At 46.8% G+C, this 25,063-nt stretch overlaps 2 protein-coding genes across 3 annotated transcripts in view; one reads left to right on the top strand and one right to left on the bottom strand.

Annotated features, from left to right (window-relative positions):
• Window positions 1-447: 447 nt before the first annotated feature.
• USP30 (ubiquitin specific peptidase 30) lies at window positions 448-16,224 on the bottom strand. Of its 2 annotated transcripts, none has more exons than XM_084868175.1 (13): window positions 16,083-16,224; window positions 12,560-12,669; window positions 10,954-11,136; window positions 9,085-9,188; window positions 8,488-8,586; window positions 7,896-7,941; window positions 6,820-6,914; window positions 4,408-4,467; window positions 3,835-3,921; window positions 2,936-3,016; window positions 2,621-2,840; window positions 1,653-1,773; window positions 448-914 (listed from the first exon to the last, which is right to left on the bottom strand). In XM_084868175.1, exons 1-13 carry the CDS (start codon window positions 16,163-16,165, stop codon window positions 653-655), a joined length of 1,551 nt encoding a protein of 516 aa, XP_084724301.1. In that variant the 5' UTR covers window positions 16,166-16,224; the 3' UTR covers window positions 448-652. The 2 variants fall into 2 exon arrangements, with proteins under 2 accessions (XP_084724301.1, XP_084724302.1); XM_084868176.1 differs by having other exon boundaries at window positions 7,896-7,938.
• Window positions 16,225-23,902: 7,678 nt separating this feature from the next.
• Window positions 23,903-25,063, top strand: part of SVOP (SV2 related protein) — a 32,866-nt gene continuing 31,705 nt past the window's right edge. The window contains exon 1 of the mRNA XM_084868173.1: window positions 23,903-24,150. Within this exon, the coding sequence (XP_084724299.1) occupies window positions 24,116-24,150 (35 nt within the window). The 5' untranslated portion in view covers window positions 23,903-24,115. The remainder of the gene's footprint in view (window positions 24,151-25,063) is intronic.

Below are 25,063 nucleotides of genomic sequence, written 5' to 3'. Positions count from 1 at the left end.
TTGCGCTGGATACAAAGGAGCGGGAGGCTAGAAAAAGACGTACAAAAAGGAAAGGCAGGTGTTCCGTGGGCATCCCTTCCCTGTCCTCCAGCCAGCCACCGGGAAACCTGGGGGAGAGCTTTTCCAAGACTGTTGCTACGACTCTTAAGAGAAAGAGCGTTTTTCCAGAACGGACAGGCCACAAAAGCAACCGGAAGTGAAAGGCACTTTTGCTTCTTCATTGTTGCCTTCGATCATTTCACGCACTCTTTGTCGACCATTTCTGGATGGGCCTGCTTATTAAAAATAAAAGATCTGTGCCGAGACCTCAGAGGATTGGACAGAGTTAACGCCCTTCTGAGAACACCTAGCGTTATCAGGATATAAAAACGATGTCTCCGGAGTCCGATCTCTTTTAATCACCTGCATCGGGCGAGCACACAGAGTGCTCTGCTGACACCCGAGGACGCCTTCCATTGTGGGCTAGAGCGGCTCAGGGCGGACCGGTTTGCACTGGGGCCACCTGCTCCCGGGGAACCTGCCCTTAGGACGCAGCAGGAGGCGGAGGACTCTCGGGGGGCTGCCTGCACACCCGCACGCACGCGGCCTGGCTCCGTCCTTTTCCCTACGGCGTGGGCAGGGCCCTCAGGTCCAGCTCTGGGGCCGGGCACAGTCACTCCTCGGACTTGAACTCCCGACTCTGGTGCATCTTGGAGAGCACGCGCTCGTAGAACAGCAGGTAGGCGCTGGAGGACAGGACCTCCTGCAGGCTGGCCTTGCGGACCGTGTCGTCGGAGACCCACAGCCACTGGTTGCTGGTGGAGAGGGGGTTCTTGGCCGAAGGGGGGGACCGCCGGTAAGTCACGAAGTGTCCCGAGTGCATGTCTCCGTGGTGGACGACGACTGCCATCAGCCGGAAGAGGTACGTGGAGGAGCTGGGAACAAATGCCAGTGGTTTACAAAAGCAAAAAGTAGACCAATCCTAGATTGTCAACGAGAGGGGGCTGGTACAATGGCACATCCGTACGAGGGAATGCTACACAGCCGTTAAAATACAGGCCTATGCCGAAGCCGGTTTAGCTCAGTGGATAGAGCATTGGCCTGCGGACTGAAAGGTCCCAGGTTCGATTCCGGTCAAGGGCATGTACCTTGGTTGCGGGCACATCCCCAGTGGGGGGTGTGCAGGAGGCAGCGGATCGATGTTTCTCTCTCATCGATGTTTCTGACTCTCTATCCCTCTCTCTTCCTTTCTGTAAAAAAAAATCAATAAAATATATTTTTAAAAATACAGGCCTATATTTACTGGCACGATGTCCATTCTGTGAGCGTATATATAAGTGCCAGCGCACACATTACAGAGTGGAAGACATTAAAGACTTAACTGGTGATCTAGGTAGTGGCCCAAGATATTAAAAATTTTCTGCCTTATGCTTTTTCTACATACACTCACACATGCACATAACACACATTTAAATTTTATAATTCTTATATTTATAGTGACTTCCATTTCGGACAAAAATAAACAGGAATGCATAATAGTGAAGTTCCACCTTAAAATGAAGGACAGCCACCTCACACTGTCATTCATTCACTTCACAAGGAGCTAATTTTGGAAAATTCCAGAAAACCAGCAGCCCCCACGGAAGGAAGGCTGCCGGTGAAGAGCCACTCACCTGTAGTCCGGAACCACTGGGAGGGGGAAGGGCATTGGGGCTGGCAGGGTGGGCAACAAACATGGGGAGCAGGCACCATTCATAAAAATTTGGGTTTTGGGGCCCCCTGGCTGATTCAGACCTGCAAGAAAAAAAGGCCCGAGGCAGTTAACATTAGCAACGGGTGTGGATAAGCAAAACATGGCTTTTTATTATGCTGAAATGTAACTACCCGACAAAGAAAATACACGTATTTCTTTTTGTTACTGTCAAGCTTCCTGCCTTTTTGTCCCTGTTTTAACACCAGCAGGAAAAGCATTTAGAAAAAAAAGCCTGACCAGCATGGCTCAGTGGTTGAGTGTCGACCAATGAACCAGGAGGTCACAGTTTAATTCCCGGTCAGGGCACGTGCCCAGATTGTGGGCTCAATCAGCAGTGTGGGGCCTGTAGGAGGCAGCCCATCAATGATTCCCTCTCATCATTGATGTTTCCATTGCTCTCTCCCTCTCCCTGCCTCTCTGAAATCAATAAAGATTTATTTAAAATAAAAAGAAGAAATTCACTGGAATGATATGTGAACCAATTACTGCTTACAGTCAAAAGACCAGACAGAAATCTTAAGCTTTTCTTCCTCTATTTTTTTCAACTGTGATAGTTTTTATTTATTCATTCATGTATTTAATTTTTAAATACAGGGCGTGCAGGAGGCAGCTGATCAATGATTCTTTCTCATCTCTGATGTTCCTCTCTCTCTCTTCCTCTCTGAAATCAATTAAAAACAACAACAAAAACTATACCTCTCATTACTATATAATTTTAACTTTTTTCTTTTAAGAAATCTTATCCCTCCAGTCCCAAACCTGCTGTTTTCAAGAATTTCAGCAACCATTGGACAAGCCTTCAAGGCAGAAAGCCCCAGAAGCTAGTGATGCCAAACCCCTTTTCTCTGAGCTACAGACTCCCGCTGCCTCAGCTCCTCGGCCACACACCTGCTTTGGGGGCGGCCGGCCCGTCCTGCGGTTCCAGCGCAGGCCCCGCCTTCTCCTTCGGTTTGGGGCTGTGCTGGCCGGGCTTATGTCCGAGGAGGCGGTACTTGTAGACGTCCATCATCAGGAACTCGTTGAACTGCACGTGCTCGTGCCGCTTGAGGGGCGTGCCGTGGCTGGACCAGCTCAGCCGCTGCAGGTGGATGCACAGACACTGAGGGAGCTGCGGGCGGGAGAAGCCGGAAGTGATGAGTGTGGGGAGCGGGCCCCCGAGAGGCCTCGAAAGCAGAGCCAACAAGGTGTGCGGCGTGGGCTCACCTTCCCCAGTTTTAACTGCTTAACGAAAGTGGTCCTCTGGTGCTCCACCTTCTCCCCGTTCAACGTCCCTTTGGCTTCAATCTGGAATAGAAGAAACCGCGTCCATCGGCTGAAATTCTTGAAAGGACATCTCTGGGGAGCTGCCCATCAGGTTGAGTTCATACTTGCATTCAGCTGGCACTTGACTACTACCTGCTGAAATGAACTCAGCTGCCCAACTACTTGTGGGATGTCAGTGTTTTATTTCTTAAGTACCAGCAACCGTGGAGGCAGAAGAAATAAAGAAGCTCTGACACTGGCATTTAACCTATTCTGTTGTGTCTTTAAAAACTCTGAGCCAGCCGAAACCGGTTTGGCTCAGTGGATAGAGCGTTGGCCTGCGGACTGAAGGGTCCCAGGTTCAATTCCGGTAGGGGGCATGTATCTTGGTTACGGGCACATGAGGCAGCTGATCGATGTTTCTCTTTCATTGATGTTTCTAACTCTCTTTCCCTCTCCCTTCCTCTCTGTAAAAATCAATAAAATATATATATTAAAAAAAAAAATCTGTTCCACATAGTCCCTCTTAATTCAGTTGCTTAGGGAGTTAGGCAGGTGGCGCAGGTAAGGCGGGTGTGAGACAAGTAGGAATGGAGGGGACTCTAGCGAACCGGAGAGGGCATGTCCAATCTCAAAGCATGGTATCTAACTTCTTTCAATATTTGGTGGATAAAACCAAACTCATCAGGGAGAGAGACGTGCTCCATGAGCTGCCAGGAGCCCGACCCGAGGTGGGAATGGCAGTGGCGGGAAGGATCCCGGGGGAATACTCAGAAGCGCTCCGGGCCAATGGGGTGAGAGGCACTATTATCGGGGCACACAGACCACGGGGGAGACGACGTGCGGGGCTGAAGGCCTACCTTTGTGCAGTTGTCACATACAACATCCCGCACGGATTCTGACGAGATGAAGTGGTGAAGGCAGTGGTCCAGGGTCAGGGGATGACCCTACGGCACAAGAAGACGACGCTTTGTCACAGTTCAAAGGGGAGCTACTGACACAGCGAACAGGTGGCATCACGAGTCCCAGAACTTTCTCTGTGCTCATGGCGGCAAAGAAAGCATCAGACCCAACCGCTGCCTTCTGAACAAACACGGGGCTCACGGCACCCTACACTGGCTACCGCGAGGGAGTCCAGGGTACGAGGACATAATGCTGCAGACGATGACGGACTCCCACGCTGTTTTAGATATTTTTGAACTTGAGATTAATGTGTGTATATTTTTAAAATAAAAGTCAAAATTTCTGCAAACCGTTCACCTCCTCTCCCCACAAATCGGGTCATGGTACTAAGACATTAAAATTAAGACGGGTTCAACCAACCACAGGTTTGAGGAACCCATGGCCCCTGAGCTACACAAAATGCCCCAAAGCCCTTTCAGACTCAAATGTCCCCGAAGCAGACCCCAAAGGAACCACAGGTCAGTACATACCCAGGTGCCAGCTGGAATACTTAGTGAAAGGCTATCAAAGGTATCGAATCGAACAGGACTCTGAAACAAAGATCGCAGAAAACCCAGAAAGGACTGGAATTCAGTTCAAAACTTTATAGGTGGAAAAATACATGTTTATTGAAGTTTAATATTTAAAAGTTCAACACTAACATAATGAAACATAACGTACTTACCTAGAGGCAAATTCTACTGAAAACAACCTTGTAAACACGAAATACAATAACACTAAACAGCTTGGAAACACTAAGATGACATGTCTGACCCAGAAATTTTGGGGTTTTATCCTAAGGAAGTAACCATGGACATAACTACAAAGATGCTCGTCAGAGCATTATTGATAATGGCAAAATGTGATCACTGAAATTTCTACAGAATGATTAAATAAATTCAATCATGTCCATGGAGTGGAGTGGGATACTACATTAAAAATAGAGTAGTATAAGAATGTGTGATTATGTGGAAAGATGTGTGTTTTATTATTAATTGAAAAAAAAAAACATGCTAAAATAGGGTAAGAGTTCCTGCATTTGGTGATGACAGAGTAGCTTGATTAGATGAACTTCCCTGAGATAACAATTGTAGAATCTGGACCCAAACAAAACAAAACTATATGAATGACGGGAGAGCTAGCAAAAGCAGGCAGAAATTGAAGAGAAGTCATGTCTTGGAAAAATAGGAGCTCCATGGGTGAGATTTGCATTGTGTGGCTTTTTGTCTGAAGGTCTCCCTAAAACAATGTACAAATTTGGTGAAAAACAAAGACACAGATTCAAGAAATGCAGCAAACTCTAAACAAATACAAAGAAAATGGTGTTTATGCACTGAATGGGCAAACTACTAAAACCCCAAAAATGAAGAGGAAATCTTGTAAGCAGCCAGAGAAAAAGTGACACTTTCTATACAAAGGAATGAAATGACTGATGCTGACTCTGCATTAGAAAAAAATGCATGTCAGAAGACAACAATGCCTATAAAGGGATGAATTTAAAATAAACCAAATGAAACTGAAACAACAGCAACCCCAAATTCTATACCCAGCAAAACTATTTTTTTTAAAAAAAGAAGGCAAATGAAAAACATTTTCATACAAATTAAATCAAAGTGAAATTGTTGCCAATAGATCTGCAAGAAATGTTGAAGGAATCCTTTTAGGCTGAATGGAAAAACCATCAAATATTCTTGGGTCTACAGAAAGGGCTGAAGAAAACTGAAAACAGCAAATGTAAAACTGTTTTTTTTTTTTTTCTTTTAAATATATTTAACTTTCTAAAGCAAAAAGTATGTCAGTATTATGGGATCTGTGATGTATGTAGATGGAAAACATATATGACAAAAATAACACACAAAGGATGCGGACTAGAACTATATTTTTATAAATTTCCTGTATTTCACATGCAATATTATATTATCTCTAAATGCTTAAAATTGCATGATTTCATCATAACCCCCCCAAACTTAAAAAGGACAGCTAAAAGCCAGCAGAGAAATTACAACAAAATCTAAAAAGTATTCTAAGGAATCTACAACAAAACTTCTGGAAACAATAAATGAGTTTTTACAAGAACGCAAGATAGAGGGTCAATATATAATTGTATTTCCATATATTAGAAAAAGGTTTTAAAATCCCATTTACAATAGTATCAAAATACAAATAAAATGCAATGAAAAGTAAAAGATAAATGGGCAAGTTATAGATTAAAATATATTTAAGACATAGAATTTTAAGTTATGGACCTTTTTTTAATCCTCACCCATTACTGATCTGAGAGAGAGAGGAAGGCAGAGGGGAGGGGAGAGAGAAAAAGAAATGGGGAGTAACTGCTATAATAGATCCAGGTTTTTTGGAGGGTGGATGATAATGAAAATATCCTAAAATTGTTTGAGGTGATAGTTGTACAATTCTCTATTTCTGTATTTACTTGGAAAGTTTCCAAGTAAAAAAAAATATTTTAAAACCTCAAAAGCAAAAAAACAAAACAACAGTCCTAGAAACTGCTGTGTCCACCCTCAGTATAGACCCAAACTGAATTCTTGCAACCCACAGGGGTTCTGGGGCTCTTGGCGCAGAAGATGCCTCCTGAAGATCAGTGACCATGTTACCGTGTTTCCCCGAAAATAAGACATCCTCCGAAAATAAGACCTAGCGCATGGAAAGATAAGACATCCCCTGAAAATAAGACCTAGCACAACTTTGGGAGAAAAAATTAATATAGGACACTGTCTTATTTTCGGGGAAACAGGGTAGTACTGACCGCAGCGGGGCAGTCTGTCCACAGGCAATCACAAACAGCAAATACCAAGGTTAGTCCACACTCTTCTTCTGACCCTTCAGGAATCTTAACTTAAAAGAAAACATCGCGAGAAAATATAAAGCACTGGCGTCGTATTTACCTGGTGTTCACAGTGTTTGCAGACCATGTTACTAGTAAGTCTCCCATGAAAAGGATGCTGAGATTTCCAGTGATTGGATGTGGGATGAGGTGCCCCTGCAACACAAAACATCTTTGGATCTGCCACCTCCTTTTTATTTATCTTTATTGATTATTTTTTAAAATATGTTTAATTGATTTCAGAGAGGGAGGGAGAGGGAGAAATAGAAACATCAATGATAAGAATCACTGATCAGCTGCCTCCTGCACACCCCCTACTGGGAATTGAGTCCGAAACCCAGACATGTGCCCTGACCAGGAATCAAACTGTGACAGCCTTGCCCCGCCAGCATGGCTCAGTGGTCGAGCATCAACCTATGAACCAGAGGTCAAAGGTTCGATCCTTATCCTGGTCAGAGAATATGCCCAGGCTGCGGGCTCGATCCTGTGTGGGACTTGCAGGAGGCAGCTGATCAATGATTCTCTCTCATCATTGATTTTTCTATCCCTCCCTTCTAAGGAGGACTGTGATCATTTGTAGTAAGCCGGCCAAGGTAGAAATGCTGAGAACATAAGTTTCAGCTTTCTAAGTTCCTCACAGGATCACTTCAGGAAGGTAAAAAGAGCCTGGCTCGGTGGCTGAGCGACAACCTGCAAACCAGCGGGTCATGGCTTGAGTCCCTGTTGGGGTACAAGCCAGGACTGCAGGCTCTATTCTCCATAGGGGGCGTGCAGGAGGCAGCTGATCAATGATTCTCTCTCATCACTGATGTTTCTATCTCTCCCTCTCCCTTTCTCTTTGAAGTCAATAAAAAAAAAATATATATATATTTTTAAAAGGTGAAAATAAAACCCTCTCTTGTAGTTGAAATAAGTCCGTTTGGAGGAAACTGAGTAGGCTAAGATGGGAAGGAATAATTCAAGATGTTCACAGAGGGAACCATGTACAGCTGTTTCCAAAACACAAATTCCTTTGAGAGTACACGCAGTTCAAGCTGGATTGGATGTCACCAGAAAAAAAAAATGTAAATGAGCAAATGGCTGTCATATCCAGAAAGTACCCATATGATGCGTTGCAGTTCAGTGGACAATGACTACCTCTTGTGCGGCAGGTTATCTGTGTGGGAGTGACTTCCGGCTGCTGCTGTAAGGGAAAGAGAAACAGACTGGAGACGCTCCTGGGACCCTTTTCTCCCCTCGGCCCACTGCCAACCTCACCAGCTTCTGTGCTGGCTGCACCACGAAACCAGCTTTTCACAAAGGTTTCTGGAAGCAGCCTGCAGCCTGGATCACGCTCCCTGATTGGCCACTGTGCCTATTCCTTCATCAGATGCAATCAGAACACATTCCCTCTCTCGGGAATATTCCCCCCCTGTACCCGTTAACTTTTATAATGGTTCAGGGACACGAAGACTCACTTAGCATTCCCAGGGCTCTGTGTCCCCCTGTATAAAAAAGGGGGGACATGCATTTTTTTCCTTTTCCAAGCCAACACAAACTGCAGCCATGAATTATTTTGAAGTCTTCCTGGCCACTGCCTGCAAAGACCCTCTCCCGGCCCCACCCCACTGCCGATGGTTCCTGAGTCTGACTGTGAGCTTAAACTTGTACGAAGATTATACCTGTGGTCCCTTCACCTGTGACACATGCACGAACCACATTCAATGCACTGGAAACCTTCATGGCTTACCTCCAGGGAATGCACATCGAACAAATGTGTGACCCGGGGCTGGCGGTCCCGCTCATCTTCCAGCGACGAGGTGATGACGTGGAATAGCTCATGAGCATCCTGCCAAAGGGCAAAGCGTTCTTCAGAGGCCCGAGGAGGCCGGGGTCAGCATCAGGACCACCCCCGTGTGGCCCGCCGGGCAGCCCCCTCCGGCTAACGTGGGCAGGGTTTGCTGTCCACCTTCTCAGAGCCCGGCTCCTTCATCAGAAACAGTTCCACCCTGGCCATTTTATTTATTTATTTTTTAATATATATTTTATTGATTTTTTACAGAGAGGAAGGGAGAGGGATAGAGAGCTAGAAACATCGATGAGAGAGAAACATCGACCAGCTGCCTCTTGTACACCCCCTACTGGGGATGTGCCCGCAACCAAGGTACATGCCCCTGACTGGAATCGAACCTGGAACCCTTCAGTCTGCAGGCCAACGCTCTATCCACTGAGCCAAACCGGTTTCGGCCACCCTGGCCATTTTCTCAATGAAGACCCTCCCCAGACGGAGAGCTCACTAGTGGGAAGGAGGCTCTAAATATAAACCTGTTTTGAATGTTGTGTTCACCTGCTCTTCGAAGGAAGAGATCTGCCATCGGTACATCCTTAAGACGTCCAACAGGCAGCTTGCATCCAAGACCTCGTCATCTGTCACTTCTTGGCAGGAAAGAGCTGGAAACAAAGATGGTAACGTAATCATTACATTCATCAGCCTAACAGCTAGCCAGAAAACCTGCACCGCACAACATACCAAAGCTAATGAAGAATTTGAGAACTTAAATTTGTAAAATTCACCTTGGAGTCATATCTCTTCCTTCATTCTTCCTTGTAACCTTAGTACACTATGAGGCGCGTGGTGTTTGTTGAATGAATGTGACTTTTCATAAGGCTGCAGCATTTAAATAAAGCAAGTGCTTTTTAGTGACTTACTTGAATTATCATCGACATAAATGTATTGTTGCAGATTCTTACTGAATAAAATGATTTTAATTCAGGGGATCCTTAACCACTCATCTCGCCCAACCCCACATTCAATGCTCAATTCCTCTCCCATGGCCTTCACTTGTATTTGTCTGCATGTGAGTTTCTCATTATCACTGCAAAGAAATCAAGCTACACATAGCAGCCTGCTGAGTTGTTTACTTTTTAATCCTAAATAGAATCAAACCTAATAAAAATAAAAGTATATTGGGCTTGCAGGCCAATAAGGGAGTGGCACGAAATATTCAAAGTGATGAAAAGCAAAGACCTACGATGGAGATTACTCTATCCAGCAAGGCTATCATTTAGCATACAAGGAGGAAAAGAGTTTCCCAGACAAGAAAAAAACAAAAAGAGTTCATCAAACGAGTATTACAAGAAATGTTTTTTTAAAAATATATTTTTTATTGATTTTTTACAGAGAAGAGGAGAGAGGGATAGAGAGTTAGAAACATCGATGAGAGAGTCATTGATCAGCTGCCTCTTGCACACCCCCTACTGGGGATGTGCCCGCAACCAAGGTACGTGCCCTTGACCGGAATCAAACCCGGGACCTTTCAGTCCGCAGGCCGACGCTCTGTCCACTGAGCCACATTAGTCTACATTTCTAACTGTTTCCTTAAGCCAGGCTTCCAGACAAGGCACTGCTAAGTCTAATGGTGGACCATTCAGCAAGACATCCAAAGCGCTTCCTGAAAGGCCCCCTCCCTCCCCAGCAGTGTGCAGGAACATGTCATCCCACAGCCGGTCATGACCGTGGATTTGTTTTTCAATCCTTGCTGACAGGCAAAACAAAAACAAAAAAACGACACCAACAACCTGGAGTACTTCGCTGTTATTTCATGTCAGTTAAGATTGAGTGTCAGATACACTTTTTATCTATCGAAATACAATTTGTGTTATTTTCCTTCCTTCCTAGGCTAACATACTTAAAAAAAACACAGCACTTTATTGTTTTTGAAACCAGGGTATTTGATAATCAGAATGATTATGTAACAAAGGGTTTTCATCTTCCCTAGAAATCTGTTACTAAACTGATCATTTTTAGAACAGGTGGTGATATATTTGATTTGATTTTTAAAGGAGCTGTTCGTATCTATTGGGCTCTTAGTGGTTTTTCCCATCATGACCGGTATGATCTTTCCCTACACAGAGGCTACTAACCCTCTGTCTATCAACCGAGCTGCTGCTTTGAAAATGCACAGTCTGCCAAAACCGGTTTGCTCAGTGGATACAGCTTCGGCCTGTGGTCTGAAAGGTCCCAGGTTCGATTCTTGTCAAGGGCATGCACACCCCAGTAGGGGGTGTGCAAGAGGCAGCTGATCGATGTTTCTCTCTCATCGATGTTTCTCACTCTCTATCCCTCTCCCTTCCTCTCTGTAAAAAAATCAATAAAATATATTTAAAAAAAGAAAATGCACACAGTCCCCCCTCCGTTCCCAGCTACAATAGATACCTTTCAGGAGGTGCAGCAGGGTCAGGGATAGATACTGGTGTGGGGGCGGCTCCTTCTGATCCCCGGCGTACTGCGTGGTGAACTCTTCCAGCCACCGGATGAAGGCGGGGCAGGCGGACAAGCCCTGCAGCAGGGAGTTCAGGAAGCAGGTGTTCCCCAGGTTGACGAGGCCAGGCACGAGCCCTGGGAGTGGGGGGAGAGGGGGAGAGAACAGCACATCACCTTGGACCCGCCCTCTTACTCTCTCCCACGGGTGACCCAGAGTTTCTGCTCCTCGGCCTCGGATTTGAAATCTGAACGTGAGAAAGTTCTCAGGCACAGAGATCCGGAGCCAGGCATTCTGTCCAGGTCGAGCTCTGTCCTAGCCCTGCTCCCTCGGGGGACTGCAGGGACAGACGGACAGGTCCCTGTCCGTCCGTGCTACTTTTGAAACCCACCGCAGCGTCCGGTACAGTTTGGTTAACACTGAATGTACAAAACCCCATAGTAACGTCTCCCTTCCCCTCCCTCCTTCTCTCTCTCTCCTTTGATAAAAAAGCAATGTTTCTCAGCACGGAGGAAAACAATTCTTCTGTTGTCACTCCTGGGACAATGATGTGTTCTTAGAATCAGTGGGAAAGACACGACAGCAATTCTGATTAGTCTTTCTGCAAAGAGACTGACAAAACCTGGCACACTTCCCTCTGCTGCTGACATTAAAAAAAAAACACACCTTTTTATTATGAAAGTTCTCAAACATGCACAAAGGAAGAGAGGATATATAATGAATCCCAGTAACCATCCTCAGATTTAACCAAGATCAGCATTTTGCTACATCTATTCGCCCCCCTCAAAGCTGACTCTTAACCGACAGAAGCAGAGCAGCATTTACAAAAGGGCACATTTTTACAAAGAAGGAGATAGACGTTTGTGTGAATGAAGAAACCTGAAACATTTACTAGTGACTACCAGCGAGTCAGCGAAGCCCCACATGCGGCACATAATTAGTCAGTTCTGCTACTAAAACACATAATTGCCATATTAATGAGGAAACTAGGCAATGCAGCCACTTTTACTGCAGGGCATAAAATCTGGAGCAGGTAAATACTATTTTGATCTCAGCTACTGATGATACTAGGGACTCTCTTTGACAACTACCAACATTATCCTAATGTCATCACTGGTACGATGCAAAAAAAACCCCACAAAACACACACACAAAAAAAAAAACCCAAGCAAACAAACTTCTGTTTAAAAGAAAGTACTAGCCGAAACCGGTTTGGCTCAGTGGATAGAGAGTCAGCCTGCAGACTGAAAGGTCCCGGTTCGATTCGGGTCAAGGGCATATACCTTGGTTGCAGGCACATCCCCAGTAAGGGGTGTGCAAGAGGCAGCTAATTGATGATTCTCTCTCGTCAATGTTTCTAACTCTCTATCCCTCTCTCTTCCTCTCTGTAAAAAAATCAATAAAATATATTAAAAAAAAAAAAGTAAAAAAAAAGAAGAACAAGAACTGTTCAAAAACTGAAGATACAAGAGAACCAAAATGGTCTCCCTTTTTGTACTGTTTGGGGTCATAAGGGTTTGGGTCAAGTCTATAGACCATGCTGCCAGGTCTAAGTCTTACCTTTCCTGCGCTTCTTTCTTTCTGTGATGGGACCCCAAATCACATATATTCCTGCTGCAAGAGCAGCGGCCAGTCCACCTATGACACCCCAGTTCTTCATGACTTTATACCTGAGAAAGAAAACCGGTTTACTGTCTGCCCTCATCACAAACACATTCTGGGTGTATACAGACACATGAAGAAATGACATTCCCTCAACATAATCCACTGGCTCCTGGCCCGTGTGGCTCAGTGGTTGAGCATCTACCTATGAACCAGGAGGTCATGGGTGGATTCTCAGTCTGGGCTGCACGATCCATCTCCAGTAGGGGGCGTGCAAGAGGCAGCCGATCTATGATTCTTTCTCATCATTGATGCTTCTGTCTCTTTCTCTCTTTCCCCCCTCCCTTTCTCTCTGAAATCAATAATAATAATAATAATAATCAATAATAATAATAATAATAATAACCACCCACTGGCCCACCAAATACCTAACTTTCAAACTAAAGTAACACATAGCGCCAAAACGGGTTTAGCTCAGTGGATAGAGCATCGGCTTGCCGACTCAAGGGTCCCAGTTCGATTCCGGTCAAGGGCATGTACCTTGGTTGTGGGCACATCCCCAGTAGGGGGTGTGCAAGAGGCAGCTGATTGATGTTTCTGTCATCAATGTTTCTAACTCTCTATCCCTCTCTCCTTCCTCTCTGTAAAAAATCAATAAAATATATCAAAAAAAATATAAAGTAACATATAGCATAGGATTATGTCTTGAAAATCAGCAGATTTAAACATTAGGATTTAAAACCCGAGTCAGACCACAAAAGCCCCATCTCACTGAGAGGAGAAGCCAGGTTTTCCCTCCTCTGCCCTCACTCCCCGCACACTGCCCATCACCTTTGCACTGCTGCCCCCTCTCCTTAAGCTCCTCCCCCAGACCCCCGCGTGGCTCACTCCTTCACTTCCCCTCCCCGTCTGACTATCAGAAGCTGCACTCCTGGATCCTTTCACCCAGCTGACTTTTGCTTGTCACCTTCTAACATAACATTCACTTCTTCACTATGTTTACTGCCCAGGAATGCTACATCCCTGAGGGCAGGGACCTTTGTCTATTTAGTCACTGACAGATCCCGAGTGCCTAGATCAGTATTCGGCAAACCTCGGCTCTCAGGCCACATGCAGCTCTTTGGCCCCTTGAGTGTGGCTTTTCCACAAAATACCACGGCCTGGGAAAGTCTATTTTGAAGAAGTAGCGTTAGAAGAAGTTTAAGTTTAAAAAATGTGGCTCTCCAAAGAAATTTCAATCATTGTACTTTGATACTTGGCTCTGCTGACGAATGAGTTTGCCGACCACTGCCCTAGCTGGTTTGGCTCAGTGGATAGAGCATCGGCTTGCGAACTGAAAGGTCCTAGGTTCGATTCCAGTCAAGGGTACATGTGCAGGTTGCGGGCTCGATTCCCAGTTGGGGACTTGCAGGAGGCAGCCGATCCATGATTCTCTCTCATCATGGATGTTTCTATTGCTCACTCCCTCTTCCTTCTCCTCTAAAATCAATAAAAATATTGATTGCAATATTTTTATTGATTTTAAAAATATTTTAAAATATTTTTAAAAAAGAAAAGTTATTTTTAAAGTTTCCGAAGGCACCGCTGTGCTGACTTTTACACAACAAGAGTATTCACAAAGGCCTGGGAAGATGGAAAAGGACCGGCATTGAAATGGTAAAGCGCTTACACATCGGCTGCCAAATCCCCTTTTCAAACACTAACATTTCCGAGTGCGTGCTCTATGTTGGGCACCGTGATCATCTTAGCTCACCCCCAAAACAACTCCACGGAGCAGGGTCCCATTCCCGCCTCCTTTTTAAAAAAAATATATTTTATTGATTTTATTTTTATTTATTTATTTTTAGAAAAATATTTTTTATTGATTTTTTACAGAGAGGAGAGAGGGAGAGTTAGAAACATCGATGAGAATCATTGATTAGCTGCCTCCTGCACACCCCCTTCTGGGGATGTGCCCGCACCATGGTACATGCCCTTGACCGGAATTGAACCTTCGAACCTATCCATTGAGCCAAACCAGTTTTGGCAAAAAAAAAAAAAATATATATATATATTTTATTGATTTTAGATAGCTAGAAACATCGATGAGAGAGAATCATCGACCAGTTGCCCTACCGGGGATGTGCTTGCAACCAATGTACATGCCCTTGACCGGAATCGAACCTGGGACCTTTCAGTCCCTCTACCACTGAGCCAAACCGGTTTCGGCTACCGCCTCCTTTTTTTACAAATGAGGAAACGAAGAGATGTAGCCAACTTGGTCAAAGAGGGCGAGGCCGTGGGCTCTGAACTTTGGCCTGACAGGCTGCCAACCCCGTGCTTCACACCATCAAGCCCACAAGGGACACTGAAGGGGTGGGACAGAGAACTTGACCGTGTGCTTGGCAGGGAGGGCAGGCAGGGCATGGACAAAGAGAACTGGAAATGCCATTTCTCTGCAAAATGACAGCCTGAGGAGAGTGAAAAGCTCTGGCTTCTCCCCCCAGGTCGGTTGCAGGGTCATGGCTAAGGTCCCCCCAAGACACGTCTCCCATCTCAGAAGGGGGACACCGCAGAGCCAGCGATGGCTCCCGGCCGGCTGTAAGCTCTAGACCTGCTCCAGTTCCAGAGGCAGGAGGCGGACCTGAACAACAGGTCTCGGTCATTCAGGGACAGGACTGAGGAGGGAGCAGGGCTCAGCTCTGAAGCCCAGAGCCCGTGGAGGGTGGACAAGAGGAGGGAAATAGGGGGTCTGAAAAGGGGGGGGGCAATACTGGTGGAGGAGGTGGGAGACCTGGCAGGACCTTAGCAGAACTGGGAGCTTTAATAGGTAAAGGGGTCCTGGCTGGTATAGGGATCCCCCCTTGCAAGACAATTAGTTACTAATAAGACGGGGGACCCAGACAGAAGAGGCGATCCGGGCATACCTGGGACAGGGACTGACAGGAATGGGGGGATGGGGCGGGGGTCGCGCTGGCCTGCACCCCGCATTTTGCAGGATTGGAACCATGCAGGGCTGGAGGAGAGCTTGACAAGGCTGGGGAACCCTGGCAGGCCAGGGCCTGACATGACTGGGAACCCATAAGGATGGGGGGGGGGGGGTAAAGGGGGGAGATCCTGAAAGGATTAAGGGGACCTGGGAGGCCTGAGGGGACGAGGGGCATTAAGAGATCTGAAGCCTTGACAAGCCCGCGGGTTTCCAGAAATTCTGGGGTCCGTGACAGGCCTGGAGGAGGCAGGGGCATGCCGGGGAGGGGCTCTGATGAAATCTGGGGGCGCTAGCGGAACTGGAGGGTGCAGACAGCATTGGCGTCGCCGAGGCCCCGGAGGCCCGTCGCCCCCCTCCCGCCTCGGGGCCTGGGCCGCCCACCCTGCAGGACGCAGAAGCCTCTAGAACGCTCGCTCCGGGCCCGGGGACCCCGACTGGGACGTGCAAAGGCCGCCAGAGGCCCGAGCGGGGGACTCTGGACCCGGCCGCCCCGGCCCGCCCCCCCACGCTCACCTGACGGCCGCCCCGGTCCGCAGGAAGCGCTGGATGGCCCTGTCAGCCGCGCTCACCGCCTCCCGGGCCCGGGAGCTCAGCATCGCGGCCGCGCGGAAGGCCCGCCGCCGCCCGGTGCCCCCACCGCCCCCGCCGCCCCGGTGCCCCCGGTGCCCCCGCCGCCCCCGCCGCTGACGGACAGAAGTCTCCCAGGGCTCCTGTGGCGGCGGAACCCGCGGTGCAAGTCCCAGCTCCTCAGGGGAAGGGATACCGAAGGACCGGCTCCCGAGAGGACCGGAAACAGCCGCACCCGGAGGGGAAAAGCCGACGGACCACATCCTGTTTTTATTTTTTTCTCCCTCCTCCTGGAGGCAATGGGCCCTGGCGTCGGTTATTAAAGGAGCCGTGCAGCCGGAGAACGCTTTATTTTCAGGTTTTGCCACGGCTCCGGTTATAAACACCAATGCCCCTGTTCCAGGAGGGAGGCTGTGTCATTTTCATCTTTTTTGGTGTGCAGAGGGCGGCCCCTCCCAGAAGCGGTGCTCAGAGTTGCAAAGTTCGCAGAGGAAGGGCCTTGTTGAATGATCATGTGGCCCATCTCTGATGGCATCAATAGAGAAACCGAGGCTTTAATAGCCTCCAAACTTGCTTTTTGCTTAGATGCATCGCTAAGCATGTCACATGCATTATTCACTCACATGCCGCCTTCACACCAACCTTAACAGGTTTTGCATTTTACATCCCAGGAAACCCAAGAGCTTGAGAGAAGTAATACCTTTTGACACAGCATGTAATTGATGGAAACAAGATCGGCCGTCAAGCATAGCGGTTTTCAAATAGAAATATAATGCAGGTACATAGCTACATAAAGTAAAAAACAAAAAAAACAAAAAACAAAAAAACATGAAATGAACAATTTTTTTTTACTTGATCCAATATGACCAAACTATTGCCAATTCTATGTAAAAATTGTTAGAGATATTTTACATTTTGTGTGTGTGAAGTATATTTCAATTTGGACCAGCCACTCGATAGCCACACATGGCCAGTGGCTACCATATTGGACAGCACAACTTATAAGGCATTCGAGCCAGAGAGAATCATTTTCTCCAACTGCAAATCAAACAACTGCAACTGTTTTAGTAAAAAAAATCAATGCTTTAGGCTCAGTGATTCTCTAAGTTTTTAATCTTATAAATGATCAGAGCTTTTGTTTATGTGAGTTATATCTATATAGTATTAGAAATTAAAACGAAGAAATAACTATTTTTTTTAAGTGAAGTACACTGTATAGTAAAAGTCACCTAGTTTTCGTGTATAGTTCCATGAATTTTGGGCAAATGCAGTCATGTAACTGACACCACCCCAAATTACCCCCTGTCCCATTGTAGTCAACTCCTCCACCCATCCCGAGTCCCTGGAAAACCACTTAACAAGACTGAGAAAAAAAATTTAAGCCCAAGAATAACAAAGCATACATTCCATTAGACATCAGAGCCGTGACCTCATCGAATTTTGTGTAGCTTCTGGAAAATTCCAGGGTACAACCATGAGTGAATGGGAGTGGGAAAGGCAAATATCTGTTATCATGAAAATAGTTTTTACTTCAATAACCACCTGAAGGGGGTGCCAAGGAGGAGTTCTGCAAATATTCTTGCAGAACCTCTACTTTCAATGGTTTTGAAAAGTTGATTTTTAGAGAGAGAGAGGAAGGGAGAGGAATAGAGCTATGGAAACGATGAGAGAGAAATTTAATTGACCGGCTGCCTCCTGCATGCCCCCTACTAGGGATTAACCCGAAACTCAGACTTGTGCACTGACCAGGAGTCAAACTGGTTACCTCTTATTTCCTGGGGGTCGACGCTCAACCTCTGACTCATACCGCCAGGAGAGAACCTCTACTTTAGCCTCTTGAGTGAATACCTTGCCATCCCATCCACAGATCTACTTAGAACTCTACATTGCAGACTAGTTTCAATAACATAGAGTATCCACAGCTAATCAACTCACAAGTATTTCTGAGCACTTTGCATGCCTTATCTCAATTAAATTCTCGCAGCAGCCACATGAGTAATAACAGTACGTACTTCACGCTCATGACATGAATATCTCCTCCAGCCTGGTCCTCACTGCTCCTCTAACCAGTAGGGATATGACTGTCCTTGACTAACAGATGTTCTTATTATTGAGGATATACAATATTACTAATGATGGCAATAACGCCACAGCCAGGAACCAGCAGGGCCTGCTTTAACATTTATCCTGTAGATCAAGGGTTTGCAGCATGGAAGGCGAGCACACAGACACGATTTAGAGTCTTAGAGCTCTTGCAGCTGCTGGGATGATTCCACAGGCAAATGGTTTATTCAGGACCCTCAGCTCCTGAGGGTTAAACACCAAAAGCAGCATTTCCCCAGCTGCCCCCCATGTGTACTAAGTTGGACCTCTCCCTTTCACACCATGGAGTAGGGCCCTTGTAACGCAATTTTTATATCTATGTTTAGAGACTCCCCATCTCCTTTCCACAGATATATTAGTGTTCTCTTTATTTTTTTTTAATTTAAAACTCAAATCTGATTCAGAAGTCTCCTCCCTGGCCCCAGGGGAGTGAGTGTCCTAAGGAGAGAGAAGGAGAGCTCTGTATTCCTTCTTCACTCCCTCTTCTGGCTGCCCTGTGTGTCAGAAGGAAGAGCTCAGAAATTGTGATCGAGGTATGACCCAAAGTCACAAGAAAGATCTAGAATCCAATTATCTTTTTAATATGTTTTAATATATTTTTATTGATTTCAAAGAGGAAGGGAGAGGGAAAGGGAGATAGAAACATCAATGATAAGAGATAATCATCGATAGGCTGTCTCCTGCATGCCCCACACTGGGGATCGAGCCTACAACCCAGGCATGTGCCCTGACCGGGAATGCAACTGGTGACCCTCCTGATCCATGGGTCGAGGCACAACCACTGAGCCACACCGGCTGGGAATCTTTTTAATATTAAAGAAAATTATCATTGTTCTATATTTTCCTCCAGATAGGTAGAAATCCCTATAATAGGCATATGGAGAGCTTCCAGGTTAGCAAAGTCAGCCACATCAGGAGGGTGACACCCCAACTCCTTGGGGGCAGAGGCTCCTGCACACTCAGGACCCTCCCCGATCTCACCCTATGTATCTCTTTACCTGGCTGTTCATCTGTGTCCTTAATCATGTCCTTTAATTAACTGGCACATGTAATTAACTGGTAAATTACATTAAGTTAATTAAAGGATATGACAAAGGATACAGATGCTTCCCTCTAGTGTTTCCCTAAGTATTTCCCAGAGTTTTAGGGAAGTTTCCCTGAACAACTCTAGCAAATTAATCAAACGTGAGGAGGAAATCATGGGAACCTCCCATTGGTAGCTAATCAGACAGAGTTGTGGATGACCTGAGGACCTATGACTGGACATTGGCATCTGAGGTGGGTGGGAGCTGTCTTGTGAAACTGAACCCTTGACCGATTGGATATGACATTATCTCCAGGCAGATAGAATCAGAACTGACTTAAATTGTAGAATATCAAGCCTGGCCAGTGTGGCTCAGTGGTTGAGTGTCAACCTATGACCAAGAGATCACGGTTCGATTCCTGGTTAGGGCACATGCCTGGGTTATGGGCTTGATCCCCAGCAGGGGGCGTGCAGGAGGCAGCTGGTCGATGACTCATCATTGATGTTTCTATTTTCCGCTCTCTCCGTTCCTCTCTAAAAATCAATAAAATATATACACTGAGTGGCCAGATTATTATGATCTCTGAACACATAATAATCTGGCCATTCAAAATATATATATATTAGAGGTCCAGTGCATGAATTCGTGCATGGGTGGGGTCTGGCCAGCTTGGCCAGGGGGAAGGGATATGGGCAGTTGGCCGGCCTGCCTGCTGGTCGAACTCCTGGTCAAGGGGACAATTTGCATATTAGTCTTTTATTATTTGGGATATACACTGAGTGGCCAGAGATCATAATAATCTGGCCATTCAGTGTGTGTGTGTGTGTGTGTGTGTGTGTGTGTGTGTGTGTATTTAAATTGTAGGACAATATAAAAAAAAAAAATATATATATATATATATATATATATATATATATATATATTTAAATTGTAGGACACCCAGCTGGTGTCCCAGAGAGTTGCTTGTGTGGGGGTAAAACCGCACACAAGTCTGGTGTCAGCAGTGTTGGTGCAGGATGCTCCAACCAGCTGACCCACCGGGCCGGGATGCCTTGGCATTTTCAAACAAAGGCTTAACCTCCTAACCACGCCTCCCCTTTCTGCCGGCTCCTCGGTAAGTCAGGCGGTACTTACACTTCCCAGCACAATCCCAGGGACCGGGAAGGGACTCCGGGTGGCAGTGACCCACCAGCACGGTTGGCAGAGCAGAGATCTACCACCAAAGTCTGAGTTTCCCCTTTTGGTCTTTTATCCAATGTCAGTTCTCAAAAAAAAAGAAAAAAAAAAAAAGAAGGATAAATCTCTTTTATGAGTTTAAATCCATGGGCTTACCTTTATTTATTTATTTTTTTATTATTATTATTTTTTTATTTTATTTATTTATTTTTTTAATCAATCTTTATTGTTCATATTATTACAAAGGTTCCTCATTTCTTCCCCCCTCCACCAGGTTCCCACCCCACCCTCTGCCCCCTCCCCATCCCCCATTGTCCTCATCCATAGGTGCACAGTTTATGTTCAGTCTCTTCCTCCCTCCCTTTCCCCGATAGTAAATCCATTTTCAGATAGTAAATCTGTTGCTTAGCATTATCTCATATCAATAAAACCTCCACATGCCCAATGATACACTCCACACAAAAGACATTTTCAAATAGGTCAACCAGCCTCATCCAGGCCCCACCCAAGGCACTCACAGATCAACACCCCAGCGCTATACTAACTCAACACATCCAGATCTAAGCCTTCATCACTTGATTCAGCAGACCCTCAAGTTCCCGCAAAAGTTTCCAGCCATGTCTGAGAGGCAGCCGTGGGCAGGTACAGGCGAGGAGCGAGCTGTTTCGGGCCTGGCTGCTCCGGGCCTGGCCTCTGTTGCTCTGGTTCGTTCCACAACCAGCTGCTCCGGGTCTGGTCACTGCCGCTCCCGACCTAGTTGCTCTAGAGTTGGCTGTTGCTGCTACAGGCCTGGCCGCACCCGACCCGGCTGCTCTGGGACCGGTTGCTCCGGTCCCGGCCGCTCCGGGCCTGGCCGCTCCCAGCCTGTCAGCCGCTGCTCCGGGCCTGGCTGCTCCCAGCCTGGCAGCCACTGCTCCTGGCCTGGCTGCACCAGACCCGGCTGCTCCGGGCCTGGCCGCTCCATGGGCTTACCTTTAAAGTGAAGTGCCATTTTTTATAACTACTAGAATATTGTCTTGATATAAAGTAGGGATTAAAATTCAGTTGGCTGGAGAAACGCTTGTACATAGCACATGCCTTTTACATTCAATATTTCAGACTAAGGGGCAACTTGTCAGGCCCTATTTCAGCCTCTATTTAAAAATTTTAAAATATTCATTCGAGGATATCTTTTTAAAAAATATATTTTTATTGATTTCAGAGAGAGCAAGGGAGAGGGAGCCATAGAAACATCAGTGATGAGAGAGAATCATTGACAGGCTGCCTCCTGCGCGCCCCCCACTGGGGATTGAGCCCACAACCCTGGTATGTGCCCTTGACCGGAATAGAACCTGGGACCATTCAGTCCGCAGGCTGACGCTCTATCCACTGAGCCACACTGGTGAGAGCCGAGGATAGGCTTTTTATTGAAGGGAGGGAGGCAAGAGAGAGAGCGAGAGAGAAAGATAAAGAGAGAGAGAGTCACTTGTTGCCTCCTGTAAATGCCCAACAGGGGATCAAACCGCAACCGAGTTATGTGCCCTCACCAGGAATCGAACCCACAACATTTTTGGTGAACAGGATGATGCTCCAAACAACGGGACAACCTGGCTGGGGCGTCAGCCTCTATTTTAAGATGTTCACTTTATAAAAAAAGAATCTGAGGGGGAAATCATGGTGCTTTATACAGCCATGAAATAAAGCCCATCTGGCTTTTGGCATGCCCTCATTTCCCAGACAGATGGATAATGTGGTTAGCTGGAGGCAACTGCCTTTCTAATACTCCTCTCTGCCCAAGGATGTCTCAGAGATCAGAGGTATGAAAATGTGAGCCGTGTTTTTCTTGGCTGATAAGATCATCCAGATGTAACTTTAGAGCAGGGACCCTCAATTCTCAGCAGCGGCGTCACCTGGGACCCTGGGACAAATGCTAACGCAGGCCTCTGCCCAGATCTGCTGAGTTAGAAACTCCGAATGGGGCTCAGCGACCTGTGTTTACAAGCCCGTTGGGAGATGCTGACCCATGCTCAAAAGTAAGAAACCATTGCTTTAGAAAAACACAACCACGCTTCTAAGAAAGACGAGAAAACATGGTATTTTGTAAGTGAATCAACACATTACATAGTAATTTACTTCTCTAAGACTTCTCTTTTTCAATGCCTGTTATGCACTAAGTGTTCTTCTCTCAGTGCTCAGAGGTGGACCATAGGAGTCCCCAGAGAGCAGAGGCAGAAAATACAAACGTGCGAAGCTTGCTCTGGCCTGGCCTCAGTGTGGATAGGATGGAGCAGACCGTTTTGGGAACCAGGTTGCTATTGGCCAGAGAGAAAGGAGGCCCAGGAGTGAAATGCTGTCCCCGCCCCCCTTACCCAAGAAGCTCATAATCCTATTACAATAAAAACCTCTCTGTTTAAGAGAAACATCAATCAGAACGTCAAACCTCAGGGAAGGTAGGGGAGGGTGGGGGGAAGGGAGAGAGATCAACCAAAGGACTTATATGCATGCATATGAGCCTAACAAATGGACGCAGACAACAGGGGGTCAGGGGCATGAATGGGAGGTGGGAGTAATGGGGGAATAAGGACACATATGTAATACTTTAATCAATAAAGAAATAAAGATATCTCTGTTTCAACGTTGGAAAAATTGGAAAGAAATTTAAAAAGTACTACTTTTTTTAATAAAAAGGACAGCTTTGCCGAAACCGGTTTGGCTCAGTGGATAGAACGTCAGCCTGCAGACTGAAAGGTCCCAGGTTTGATTCTGGTTAAAAGCGTGTACCTTGGTTGTGGGCACATCCCCAGTAGGGGGTGTGCAGGAGGCAGCTGATTGATGTTTCTAGCTCTCTATCCCTCTTCCTTCCTCTCTGAAAAAAAAAAAAAGTCAATAAGACATATATATATATATATAATATATATATATATATATATATATATATATATATATATATATATATATATATATATATATATATTTTAAAGGAAGCTTTATTGAGGCATCATTCGCATGCCATATACCCAGGGCTGTAGAAATCAGGTAACAATGCTCGTTGGGTACATGAACGAGCGATCTCACACGTGCCTTTTTTTTTTTTTTTTAATTCATCTCACTAGACCTTCAGCTCCGTGATGACCATGGCATGTCTAACTCGCTCTCTCCCCGATGCCCAGTGCCTGTTCTAGTAGGTGCTCAATAAACCGTTCTTTCATGCATGAACAAATGGGGAAAAAAAATTGTCCCCTTCTATTCTGCATTTGTGATAGCAGCCTGCGCTTGCAGAATCGTCTACCTGTAAGTAACGTTCAGGACTCCCTACAGATACACATTTTATAAAAGAGGGCTCCCGGGTACCTGGACAGCATGGCCCAGGAGGGTACAATCCACACCAGCCGGCCACGGAGAGCCAGTCAATCCTTCTCTCCCCGCCCCCTCTCCCCGCACAGCTCGCTCTGCCCTCCGCCCGCTCCTCTCCGCCCACTCTCCCGGTCTCCCGGCGGCGGCGGCGGCTTTGTCTGTGGGCAGGTCGGTCCCCAGCAGCTGGGCTGCCTCCCCCGACACAGCTGCCGCCGGCGGGAGGGAGCGAGGGCGCGGCGTGGGCGCTGTCCGGCGCCCCGGTGCTGAAACCCGGCCGCCCGTCCTCCGCCGCCACCACCATGTAAGGGCCATGAGAAGGGCTCGTCCTGGCGCAGCGCGGACATGGAGGAGGACTTATTCCAGCTCAGGCAGCTGCCGTGAGTAGCAGGGGAGGAGGGGATGGGGAGGGAGGAAGGCGAGTGAGAGGCAGGCCGGCTTTCCTTGCAAATATGAAAACTCTGCAGGGGGGCATCGATGCGTGGCTTCTGGACTGTAAAAGGGAACTGCTTCGGATGGAGAGACTTAGGCCTGGAGGAGAAAAGCCATTTTTCCTACTACCCCCAGGAGCCCAGCCTCTGTATCTGACTCAGTTCGATTTTTTAATCTCCCCCCACCCCCCAGATCCGTCAGAATCGTAGGGGGGGGATCTACAAGGTGTTCTGCTTCCCCTCTTCATTGCTCTCGGCCCTTAAAAGGGATGTTTGAGGTCTGGGTTTTAAGAAAGCACTCGCTGCTGTTTGTGAAATGTGGACTGAATGTAGGAGCCCATGCAATGACATGGGGGGGGGGGTGTCTTTCCAGCCCTTCTCCTGGGCTGTGACATTCCTAATTTTCCTGCAAGGTCTCCTGGAAGCTAGAAAGGGGGTGATGACCGATGTTGGGAACTGGTGTCTGAAAAGCGAAGGTGCCTTCTGAGAGGGGAGGCCGGGGCCGAGCGGGGCTGTGGACGAGGTGTGTGAATGAGAGGGCTGCGCACCCTGGCTGAAGCCTCTCGCCTTCTTCTGAATGGGAGGTGTTTTTGTCACCGCTCGAGTGAGGCTCGCTGTCAACAGCTCTCCTCGGGGACATCAGCCACACACGGCTCAGCGGATGGGCACTGTGAAAGCGATACCCAATTTGTTGTGAGACCTTTGAGGAAATACAGCCAAGCAAAGGAAAGGACAGGGGCCTGGCAGGGGGGCTGTCTCCTACCACAAGCCGGGGGTGATTTCTTAAGCAAATCCCAAGAGTATGAGATGGGCATTAAAAAGGACACGAAAGGGGACTGTTGTTTTAATTTTTAGAAGCCCC

The sequence above is a fragment of the Pipistrellus hanaki genome (genome assembly GCF_964339955.1).
Source record: "Pipistrellus hanaki genome assembly, chromosome: 19".
Classification (NCBI taxonomy): Eukaryota; Metazoa; Chordata; class Mammalia; order Chiroptera; family Vespertilionidae; genus Pipistrellus; species Pipistrellus hanaki.
This window is presented reverse-complemented; position numbering and strand designations above follow the sequence as displayed.